This window comes from Gracilinanus agilis, chromosome 3 (assembly GCF_016433145.1).
Source record: "Gracilinanus agilis isolate LMUSP501 chromosome 3, AgileGrace, whole genome shotgun sequence".
In the NCBI taxonomy this organism is placed as follows: Eukaryota; Metazoa; Chordata; class Mammalia; order Didelphimorphia; family Didelphidae; genus Gracilinanus; species Gracilinanus agilis.
In genome coordinates, this window is record NC_058132.1 from 71,649,857 (window position 1) to 71,660,821 (window position 10,965).

A 10,965-nucleotide genomic window follows, 5' to 3' on the forward strand; every position below is an offset into this window, starting at 1 on the left:
TTGCCAAGAAAACCCCAAATGGGGTAATGAAAAGTTGGACATGACTGAAACAGACTAAAAAACTGCCTCTCCCATTTGTAAAAAGGGGATAATTTTATTATCCACCTGAAGGGGTTATTTGTGAGAATCAAATGAGGTAACAAGTTAATATGTATTATGGGCAATATAGCTCAGCAAACCTTAAAATGCTATGTAAATGCTATTTTTTAATTGGACTTGCTGCCTCAGTTCTCTTATTCAGTCCATACCAAAGTAATTTTCCTTAAGCACAGCTCTGACCATGTGATTTCTTTAAACAACTCCAGAGGTTTCCTACTGACTCTAGGATCAAGTGGCTCTAACTGATATATTTTTTAGCATCTTTGGCCATTGCTTCCTTCCCCTCCACATGCTGTGATTCATCTAAACTAGTCTTCTCTCTGCTCCTCACACAGAACACTCCTACCTGTACCATGCCACATTCCTAGATTGTACTCTTTTTTCCCTTCTGCTCTTTAGATGCAAGCTCCTTTATGATGTGGCTGAAGCCCCATCTTCTGATTGAAGCTTTTCAAAATCTCCCCCACCTGCTAATGCCCTACCTCCCAAACAACCGTCTATTTCAATACTTTGTATTTATATCCATTCACTTTGTATTTCTTTTGTATCTACTTAGACATAATTGTTACCCTCTTTTCCTCCCAAGCGGGAATTATTTCATTCTTTGTACTTGTATCTCTAACACCTGTTATAGTAATGTTTCTGTTTTGTTGCTGCAGTCTCAGGCTCACATCACCAAACTACTTGGTTATCTCAAATTACAAGTATTATGGGCATTCCCATCATTCCAGATGAACTCTCTCTGGTCAGCCCCATCCCCTTAGCAGCCTCACCTACCTTTTTCCTGGATAACTCTTCTTTGGGTCCTGAGTTCCTAACTGACCATTTCTTGAGTAGATCCAGCGGTGCACACTTCATACAAGGCCCACTCCACCTTCTCAGCAGCTTCACCAGGCACAGAGACTCTTTCCACCCTCTTTTCAGTTCCCCTTACATTTTGCCTTCCCCTATTAGAATGAAACTCCTTAGAGTAGGGAACTATGGGGAATGTTTCCTTAAATTTGTATTCCCAGAGGCAGCTAGATGGCTCAGTAGATAGAAATCTGGGCCTCGAGTCAGGAAGATCTGAATTAGACTTGGACACTCACTAGCTATGTGACTCTGGATACATCTTTTAGCCAAAATTTGCCTTAATCCACTGAAGAAGTGAAATGGCAAAACACTCCATTATCTTTGCCAGGAAAATCTCATATGAGGTCATGAAGAGTCAGACCCAAATGAATGAACAATTTGTAGCCCCAGTACTTAGTGCAGTGCTCTATGATCTCTCCTCTCTTATTGTCTCTGTCAACTCCCCATCCCCCTGTCTCAGTCTCTATCTTTTTCACTTCTCCCTATTTCTCTCCTTCTCTCCATGTCTCTCTGGAACCATTTCCTTATCTGTAAAGTGAGGGGGCTGGATAACCTATTTTAAGGTCTTCCCAATACTAATCTACAATTTTCTATATATAAAAGTTGTGCAACAAATTTCAAAATCAGGTGCCATATATTTGAAAAAAGCAACGCTCTGGAATATAATTTAAAAGCTATTAGAAGAAATCAAGGGTAGATTTGTTGGCCCTGACTACATGAGTATTAAATAAGTACTAAATCTTAAGCTTCCTCAGAATCTCTAGGAAAGTGCCCATACTTTCATTGGTAGACTTTAACACCTGAGTAGGAATGGACTGGCTCCCTGGGAGAGGTTAATGTATAAATGATTTCACTTTTCTTCACAGGGCTAGTCCTAATATTCTACAGATTCTGCAAACCCAGCACTAGCTCTGTAAATGTTTTGCATGTAATCTCTTGAAGGGTGCAGCTGTCAGCACATGGCAGCTAGGATATAAACCAGGGATTTGATTAAAGCACAATAGCAGGCCAGCATTCAGTAATAGTTGCTGACTGATTTTTTTTTTTAATCTGTTCATTTGAGGTTCAGTCAGAAAATACTTTAATATTCCAGTTCAGAAAATATAAAAGGTTCTGAATGGTTCATCTGGTAGCAGTTGGGAATTTCATTTGGCCTATTCAGTTAGTGTTTTTTTGTTCATGTACAGTTCATGTTTTGTTGGTGTGATTTACTTTCTTTGAACAGACAGATGTTCTTCAAGCTAAAGGGTTTCACTTATTTTTAAATCTTCACACTCTAGAGCAGGGGTTGGAAAATCATGGGCGGAGGGCCAAATCTAGTCCCTGAAGAGTGTTTTTGCACCTCTCTGAACCAAGAGTGGTGTTTACATTAAAAAACAAAACAAAACAAAACACAAAAACCTTTACCTTCTATCTTAGAAGCAATACCGTGTATTGGTTCCAAGGCAGAAGAATGGAAAGGGTTAGGTAATTTACTAGGAGCCAAGTAACTAGGATCAAATAGCTAGGAAGTGTCTAAGACTAGCTTTAAACTAGTTTTAAGCACAACTCTGGGGTTGGCTCTTAATCCACTGAGCCACATAGCTGCCCTTGTGTTTATTTTTTTACATAGAAAATTATAAAATATAAATATATAAAAATATAAAAAATTTAAATATTTTACTTTAACTACTTTAAAATGTAAAAATTCTTCTTTGCTTGCAGACCACATAAAAATGGGCAGCCCCAGAGTTAGTTGTCCCCTCTTCTAGAGATAGAATGTTGATCCTCCAGCTTCTATGTTATATTGCTAGGACACAAGTTATATGATATAGGTCATTATGTTGAGAGTAAAACACTTATCAATATTTGGTCACAGAGTAGCCAAAAAATTTACTACAATATGCATTAACAATTAGATATTGCCTACTTTCTAAAATAATTTCACTATTTTCTATACTGGTGAGACCACATTATGAGTACTTAGATATCTCATTTTAGGAAATATATTGACAAGCTAGGGCACATTCAGAGGATGATGAACAGGATGTCAAGAGGACTTAAGGTCATGCCACGTGAGGACTGATGAAAGGAGCTAGATACATTGAATTAGGAGGAGAGAGAGACCTAGGTAGGAGATAGGAGAGGTGACAAAGTATTTAAGGGGTTGTTTTATGAAATGACATATATGCAAGTATTTGAAGATTTACAAAATATTTTCCTTAGACACTAGCAGTATAAGTATTATCCTTACTTTATGGATAAGGAAACCAGGTTCTCAGAGAGAGACCTTTCTAAAAATTCCAGGAACTAATGAGATAGTTTTGAGGAAGAGATTAGGTTTGCCTATGATCACACAACTAGTGGGAGCTTAACCTCAGCCTCTTCCAGTATTCTTTTCCTTGTATTGTGATCCCAGAAGGTAGTAAGTGGAAGCTTTATTTATTTATTTTTTTGGGTGGCTATCAGGAAAAACTTTCAAATGATACCTTATTTAAAAGCAGAACAGATAATGAGTTCCCTATCCCTGAGGGTCTTCAGGTAAACTGCTTTTTGGGATATTGTATGAGATTCTTTGTTCAGGAACATATGCAACTAGATTACCTTCAAGGTCCCTTAAGACTGCGAAATTTTGTGTAAAACAAACAAATAGGAACAACAAAAATATACTTGTGTTTGTCTAAACGGTTTAATGGCTTCATCAGCAATCTAGCAATTCAGGTTGGTGTCCTGAGGTGCCTGATCCCTTTGATCCTCTCCTCCTCCCCCTCTCCCTCCTCCTCTTCCCCCAACTTCTCCTCTACTTCTTCCTCCTCCTCCTATTCCTCCAATTCTTCCTCCTCCTCTGTCCTCCAATTCCTCCTCCTCCTCCTCCTTCTCTTTTTCCAGGTTTCCTTCTAGAGTTTTCCCTGTGCCCCTGTTAGATGTCATCAGGTCCATTCTTCTGACTCTGATCTTGGACATTGTTGTTCGGTTCGCTTCCTAACAGAGCCATATTTAAGCTGTCTACTTCAGGAGGTTGTAAATGTGAAAAAGAATGAGAAGACTTGGGGCTTCCAATGAGTTCTTGTGATTTCTGTTCTTCAGCTACTTTAAGATTTTCATCTGATTTTGCCACATCTATAGCTGAAAAACTGAAAGAAGGAATGTGTGAGGATTCAAAAAGATATAATAATTTTTCTTCTTCTTATGTATTTAGGAGGAGGCTTTTTAAATGGAATTTTGAAAACCGTGCTTTTCCAAAATTTCCAAGATTACATAGGATTCTTCAGAGTTGTCACGTTCAAACAAAACCAAATAAAATTCATCTTGGAATAGTATTTTCTTCTACTGATGTCAATATCCTACAAATTCCCTGCAACAGTCCCTGGATTGGTTAGGAAATCCCAATGGTGAAGGGAAAGGGAAAGGATCTGCCTTTCCTCATCTATAGCTCAGGATGATTTAAGGAATTCCTCACCATGAAGTTATTTCCCCCTATGTCACTAACCTTGGGTTTAGAAAAGCCAGCTTCTTATTCAGTAGCTCATTTTCAGACACCTCACTTATTGTCGTCTCCTAGAAAGAAAGGATGGACATTCTCAAAATAATCTCTTGATACTGTAACTAAAGTAGAATTTTAGTCTTGTTTTACCATTCTCGGTCTTGCCCGAAGAGGAAATATCCCTCAAAGTTTACTTGTGATTTTTTCAGGACTTTGCTTGTACCTCTAAGTATCTGAAATCCCATGATAGTGAGGAAGACAAATTTGCAGTTAATTATCTTTTGAAGATCAAAAAAATTACAGGGTTTCCCAAGAACTTGGGAAAGGTTTTATTCAACCCAAATAACTGATCCAGGCACTAGAGGGGGTGCATACACTATGGCCCAGTCCTTTTAGAACTGCAGTACAAAAACAGGATATGGCAGAATGGAAAAAAGTAGCAGCATGACACCCTCAAGAAGGAAGTCAGGAAGAAATAACAGAAGTATCTGGGAGATGAGAGAGAACACTGAGAGTTGCTTTGTCATAGCTTTGAATTGAGTCTTAATGGCTTTAAGGAAGGAAAGCTGAAGACCTTTTAGGGAGGAGAAATGCCATAAGCCAAAGTATATATAGAGAAAACCACAAGGTATATATTAACACTTTATACCTCTCATATGCATTGATGACATTCCTGTTTGAATTATCCCAAGTTGTGTATGTGCTGCATTCTCTTTCACTAGATTGTAAACTCTATAAGATCTGGAAACAACCATTTTATCTTTTCATCTTCCCCAGGCCTTTACATATCAAGGATTTAGAGATGGAAAGAAATTCTGAGGCTGCCTTTAATCCCCTAACTTTACAAATGAGAAGGTAAGTGGTTTGGTGGAGATCACTTGGGGAATTTGTGAGATGGCCATAGTTTGAGCCTAGGTCTTCTACTCTGAAGTTGGCACTTTGTCCATTGGATCCCAAATCTAAAGAGCATGTTCCACTATTCCTATATGGTCTACACGTCAGGGGTGCTTCATTGACTTTTTGTTGAATTGAATTGCCAGTGAATAGACCAGTTTTCCGGAAGAAGAGTTTGTGTTGGGGAGTAGTGAGATGGAATGATAATGTAGGGCTTTGAATTCCAGATTAGTTTGAATTTCATCCTGTAAGCAAGTGGGGGAAGGGAATGCAGTTAGAAGAGGGAATGAAGATTGAGCTGATAAAAGCAATGTTCTGGTAAGATTAATTTGTGGACAGTACATAAAAAGAACAGGGAAAATAAAGGAAAATCAGGACACAGCCATAATCCAGGTGTAGATTATTCAAATCCTGGCCTAAAATATGAAAATGAGGATGAAGCAGAAAAGATGAATCTTAGAAACTTTGGAAAGATTGGATTGAGAGGAATCCTCCAGTGATTGGATATAGGGAAAAAATAGGAAAAGGAGACTCAGGATTAATTCCAGATAACCTCAAGATAATGATAATACAGTTACTACATATGCAAATCTATATAATCCAGGCAAAGCAATTTTCAGAATTAAAATTTTAATGCCAAAGGCTTATGTTATAAGGCAGCAAAAGAAACTATGAGTTGAATCTAGAATTAATTTTTAAAAGTGTACCTGAAATGACCAAAATCAGAAATGAGAAAGGGAAATACTACAGTGAATGAAAATGAAATATACTTGTTTTTTTTTTTTTAATATTTTTAAACCCTTAACTTCTGTGTATTAGTTCTTTGGTGGAAGAGTGGTAAGGGTAGGCAATGGGGGTCAAGTGACTTGCCTAAGGTCACACAGCTGGGAAGTGTCTGAGGCCAGATTTGAACCTAGGACCTCCAGTCTCTAGGGCTGGCTCTCAATCCACTGAGCTACCCAGCTGCCCATGAAATATACTTCAGAATACACTAATAAAGTTGAGAAACTGAAACAAATGAGTAAATATCTACAAAAATGTGGAATACCCAAACTGACAAAACAGGAAACTTAACACCTAAAGAGTTCAATTGCAAAAAACTTGGGGTTGTTCATTCATTTCCAGTTGTGTCCAACTCTTCATGATCCCATTTGGTTGTTTTTTTGGCATAGATACTGGAGTCGTTTGCCATTTCCTTCAGCTCATTTGACATATGAGGAAACTGAGGCAAAAAGGGTTATATGACTTGCCCCAGGTTATTACAGCTAATGTCTGAGGCTAGATTTGAACTGAGGAAGATGAGTTTTCCTGACTTCAGGCCCAGTGCTCTGCTCTGCCACCTAGCAACAGATAAAACCAGGCAAGTATGACCTGTTCCTTTAAAAAAGCACCAGAATGAGGCAGCCATAAGCTGATTTTTCCAAGCTTTCAAAGAATAAAGGTAAGTACTCCAAGGACTATTATTACTTCCATGTTACAGATAACTGGACACTGAGGCTAAAGGTTAATAAATTTACTTATAGTCACACAGCTTGTAAGTATTTGAGATGGGATTTCAGAGCCAAGACCTTTCTGACTCTAAGCGAAATGAAAAATCATTTATGTACTTACTATGTGCCAAACACTATACTAAGCATCGAGAATAAAAACACAAAAGTAAAACAGTTTCTGCTCCCAAAGAGCTTACATTCTAATGGGAGAAACAAGACATATAGGAGACTGACAAGTCAGAGAAGGATATTTTAGTCTGGAAAGTTACTGGGTTGTTAAGTGGAATCAAAGAGAAGTAGATTGACACATAATTTCCAGAAGTAATGGCAATTGTTATTTGATTATGGTTCCAAAACTGGAAAGGGGTAGGGCAGGGCATTTGTGCAGGACCAAAGCAGGTAGTGAAAACATGATCAGTGAGTAGTCTCAAGCATGGGCTAGGACCCAGCTGAAATGAAGACCCCAGGAAGCTTTCTCTTATCAGACCACTGGGGCCTCAGATCAGGAGGTCCCTTGACAAAGGGTTCAAATACTGTGGACCAGGTGGCAAAACCACAGTCCAATATGCTCTGGGTAGCACTAGCTGCTTCTGATTATGGGATTAGTAATAGTCTAGTACAATATTCTATTACACAACTCTAACACTGTCTCAATAGTAGGATGGTACCTCTAGGGCCATGTTGGCAAACCTATGGCACGTATGACAGAGGGGATCTGCTCTCCTCCCTCTCTATACCAGAGCCTGAGACATTTCTCACAAGACCCACCCCTCTTCCTAGCAGCCCAATGGTACTTCCTCCCTCCCCTGTCTGGGGCAAGGCAGTGGGGCTCACAAGGTGAGGGTTGCAGTTTGGGCATTCAGTCTCTAAAAGGTTCACCATCATTACTGTAGGGACTCAAGTCCTCTAGAATCACCACCTTCTTTGCTTTATATCACTTATAGTACCTCATCAGCAATCTTCTCTCAAATTGGGTTATCTACAGACAAATCAGACTGAGAAGCACAGTTCAATTTAACTATTGGCATACAATCTAAAGCAGAGGTCGGCAATGTATGGCTCTCGAGCCATATCTGGCTCTTTTGAGGGCTAGATATGGCTCTTTCTGCAGGAGCCATAAAGTCAATTTTTTTTCAGGCACTGTTACAGGAGCGGCACTGTGAGCACTGTATGGCTCTCACGAAATTACATTTTAAAAAATGTGTCGTTTATGGCTCTCACGGCCAAAAAGGTTGCTGACCCTTGCTCTAAAGGCTCTCAGCTATTCCACTACTGGTTTATACTTGGCTCTCTGGGTGTCACATATAGCTGGAATTCTTTCCTCAGGTTAAATTACAATAGTTTAGGTATCTCCTGGTCTATAGGAAAGGGTATCTGCATCTACATTAGCCTTTCCTGGTTATATTGAATGCATTATTGGATATATTCTTCTTTGGTACCATTTCTGCTAAACCATAGCTAACTTGGCACTGGTTAGAATATTCACTCTGTACAAGTAATCTTGAAATTCTCAGTGATGATCCACTTCAAAACCAAAAATTCTAGCTTGTTTATGGGATAGAGTCTTGCTATCACTCAAACCTCTGCTGGCAAGTGTAACTGGTTTCTAGTGACTATCATTTGTTACACACATTAAAAATATTATACACACTGTTATCTTTATGCATGACAAAAGGCTTCTTTGGGTCTGCCTAGGGAAATACTACATGTGTGAGGTGGTTGACAGCTTATTCCCATCTGTCTGTCCATCAGTTTCCAAAGAACAATATGAGTTTCAAGACAAATCATTCATTTTTTTGGTCTTTTTTGCTTATGGCTCTCTTTGGTATTAGAGGTATGATTTGGGGTCATTGAATCATTTTATTGTTTATTTTTGCCTGTGGCTCTTTCTCCTCTGCTGGTTTACTGGATTAGTTCTGTTGAGCTAATTTGCTCTGGGGCTAAGTCTTGCCCAAAGGTGCCCAGCTAGATAGATCTTTGGTCCTCCCTGCCAGTTGTTGTTGAGGTACAGGGCCTCAAGAGGCATGTCTGAGGTGCTCCTCCAGTAATGAAGCTCCCATCCCAGGGTCCCAAAGTCAGCCTACACCTGATTGTAGATCCCAACATGGTAGCGGGGGGGGGGGGGAGGCAAGGTCAACCAAGACTTCTCTGTGTGCAGTTTTGTTTCCTGCCCTACCTTATCCTCTGAAAATTGACTCTCTGCCTACCTTTCAAGTTGTGTTCAGCAGAAGAGGCCTGTGACTCTGTTGTTGGGTCTGGGTTCCTATCTTTTTGAAGCCCTTTTTAAAGTTTGGTATGGAAGGTTGACCAGAGCAGTTTCAGCTTTTGCTACAACTGAGCTGTCATCTTGACTCTGCCTCTCATTCAATCATTTAGCATCATTCTTAACAAACTTGCAATAATAACCCCCAAATGCTAGAAATGTCCTTAGAAATGAATCCTAGAACTCTGGATCACAAAGGTTCTGAGGTTGTGGCCAGGTCATGGTGCTTCTGTCTTCTCTAAGTCAGTGCTTAGCCTTGTTGGGAAAGCTTTTGTCAAATTATAAGCAATTATTATAAGCAAATTATAAGCAGACTATTCTCCTCTAGTGGATCCATAACTTTCATCAGCTTTACCTTATACTCTTCCAGGGTCTTCTCAAAGACAATGATGTCACCTAAATACACCAATACTTGCAGAATGTTCATGTGTTTAACTACTTTACCAGCTGATGGCACAGTAGATAGAACACTGATCTTGGTTTCAGGAAGAGCCAAGTTAAATTTTTGCCTCATGTATTAACTGTATGACCCTGGGCAAATCACAACTTTTGTTTTACTCATTTTTTTACATCTGTAAAATCTGTAAAATGAGGATAATAGTACTTTCCTTGCAAGGTTGTTGTGAGGATAAAAATGATTTTAAAATCTCAAGGTACTATATAAGTGCTAGCTATTAGAATTATCTGCCCCCAAGATGGCATATGGTATATGGAAAGGGGACAAATGCTTAAACTAACAAAATCCATCCAGGCAAATGAAGGTCATCTTCTCCATTCTCCCAATATGCTAAAAGAATCTGTTAGTATTCATTATATAATTCTAACATTTAAGAACCACAGGCTATCATCATGATGTATTGGTTAATTTTGGTACTTTTGTTCAAAGTTCAGCAGCATACACACATTTCTTTCCATTCTTCTTTGGTACCATTATGATAGGTGATCCAAACAGGTTTCTGGACTCTGTGATGGTGCTCTTGACCAGCAGACCTTTTGATGGTTTCTGAGGTCACTCATCACAGAAAAATCATTACAGAGTATTCCTAGAATGGTGGGGGTTGCTCTTTAGGTACATCCCATGTTCCACTCATGTAGTAAGAATATACTTATATGTATAGCAATATACAGTGAATAAGTGCAAGTATATTCGAGGTAGTATAGGGTGAGGGCACTAGCTGTTGGAGGGATAATGGAAGACTAGAAAGGGACCTAGAACATAAAATTTTGAGGAACACCCCTAGTGAGAAGTTATTATATGGATAATGGGGCAGCGAAGGATACTGAGGAGCTGTCAGATGTGTACAAGGAATCCCAGGAGTATTATGAAAACCCAAAGAGGAGGGAATATCCAGGAAGAGAAGATGGTAGACATTGTCAAATGAAGCAGATAGGTTAAGAAGGATAAGGACAGAGAAAAGATGATCAGATTTAGCAATTAAAAAAATCACTGGCAAAAAAAAAATCACTGGCAGCTTTTAGAGAACAGTAACCAAAGTACACAGGTATTTAGGTCCTAGCTTATTTGCTACAATATCTTAGTATTTGGAATGGATCAGAATTGCTTTTCACCAGTGCTGACATGCTAAAAATATTCTCTGCATCTGGGCATACCAGAGTCAGATGATCAATTTTCCTATTAATGCCAACGATTTTCTTAGCAAAGTTCAAGTTTCCTCTGATATAGCCCAGAAATGGATATATTCATCAGTCTTCTAAGTCTAAGCCCTGTGAACAGTTATAATGATATTTTTAAAAATTATATCTTATTCCGGGTTAAGATGGCGGCAGAGTAAGAAGCAGCTCTTAACCTCTCCTGACCGAAACACACAAAACTCCTCAAGGGGACATAAAAACAAGTCCAGACGAACGGAGGAACCCCACAACAGGGCACAGCGTGGAAGGTA

At 39.1% G+C, this 10,965-nt stretch overlaps 1 protein-coding gene across 1 annotated transcript in view; it reads right to left on the reverse strand.

The window, feature by feature from the left end:
* Positions 1 to 3,802: 3,802 nt before the first annotated feature.
* The window catches only part of CCDC30 (coiled-coil domain containing 30), a 155,231-nt gene continuing 148,068 nt past the window's right edge, over positions 3,803 to 10,965 (reverse strand). Inside the window, exons 20-21 of the mRNA XM_044668758.1 lie at positions 4,421 to 4,488; positions 3,803 to 4,064 (exon numbers count right to left, since the gene is read on the reverse strand). Coding sequence (XP_044524693.1) covers positions 3,851 to 4,064; positions 4,421 to 4,488 — 282 coding nt within the window. The 3' untranslated portion in view covers positions 3,803 to 3,850. The remainder of the gene's footprint in view (positions 4,065 to 4,420; positions 4,489 to 10,965) is intronic.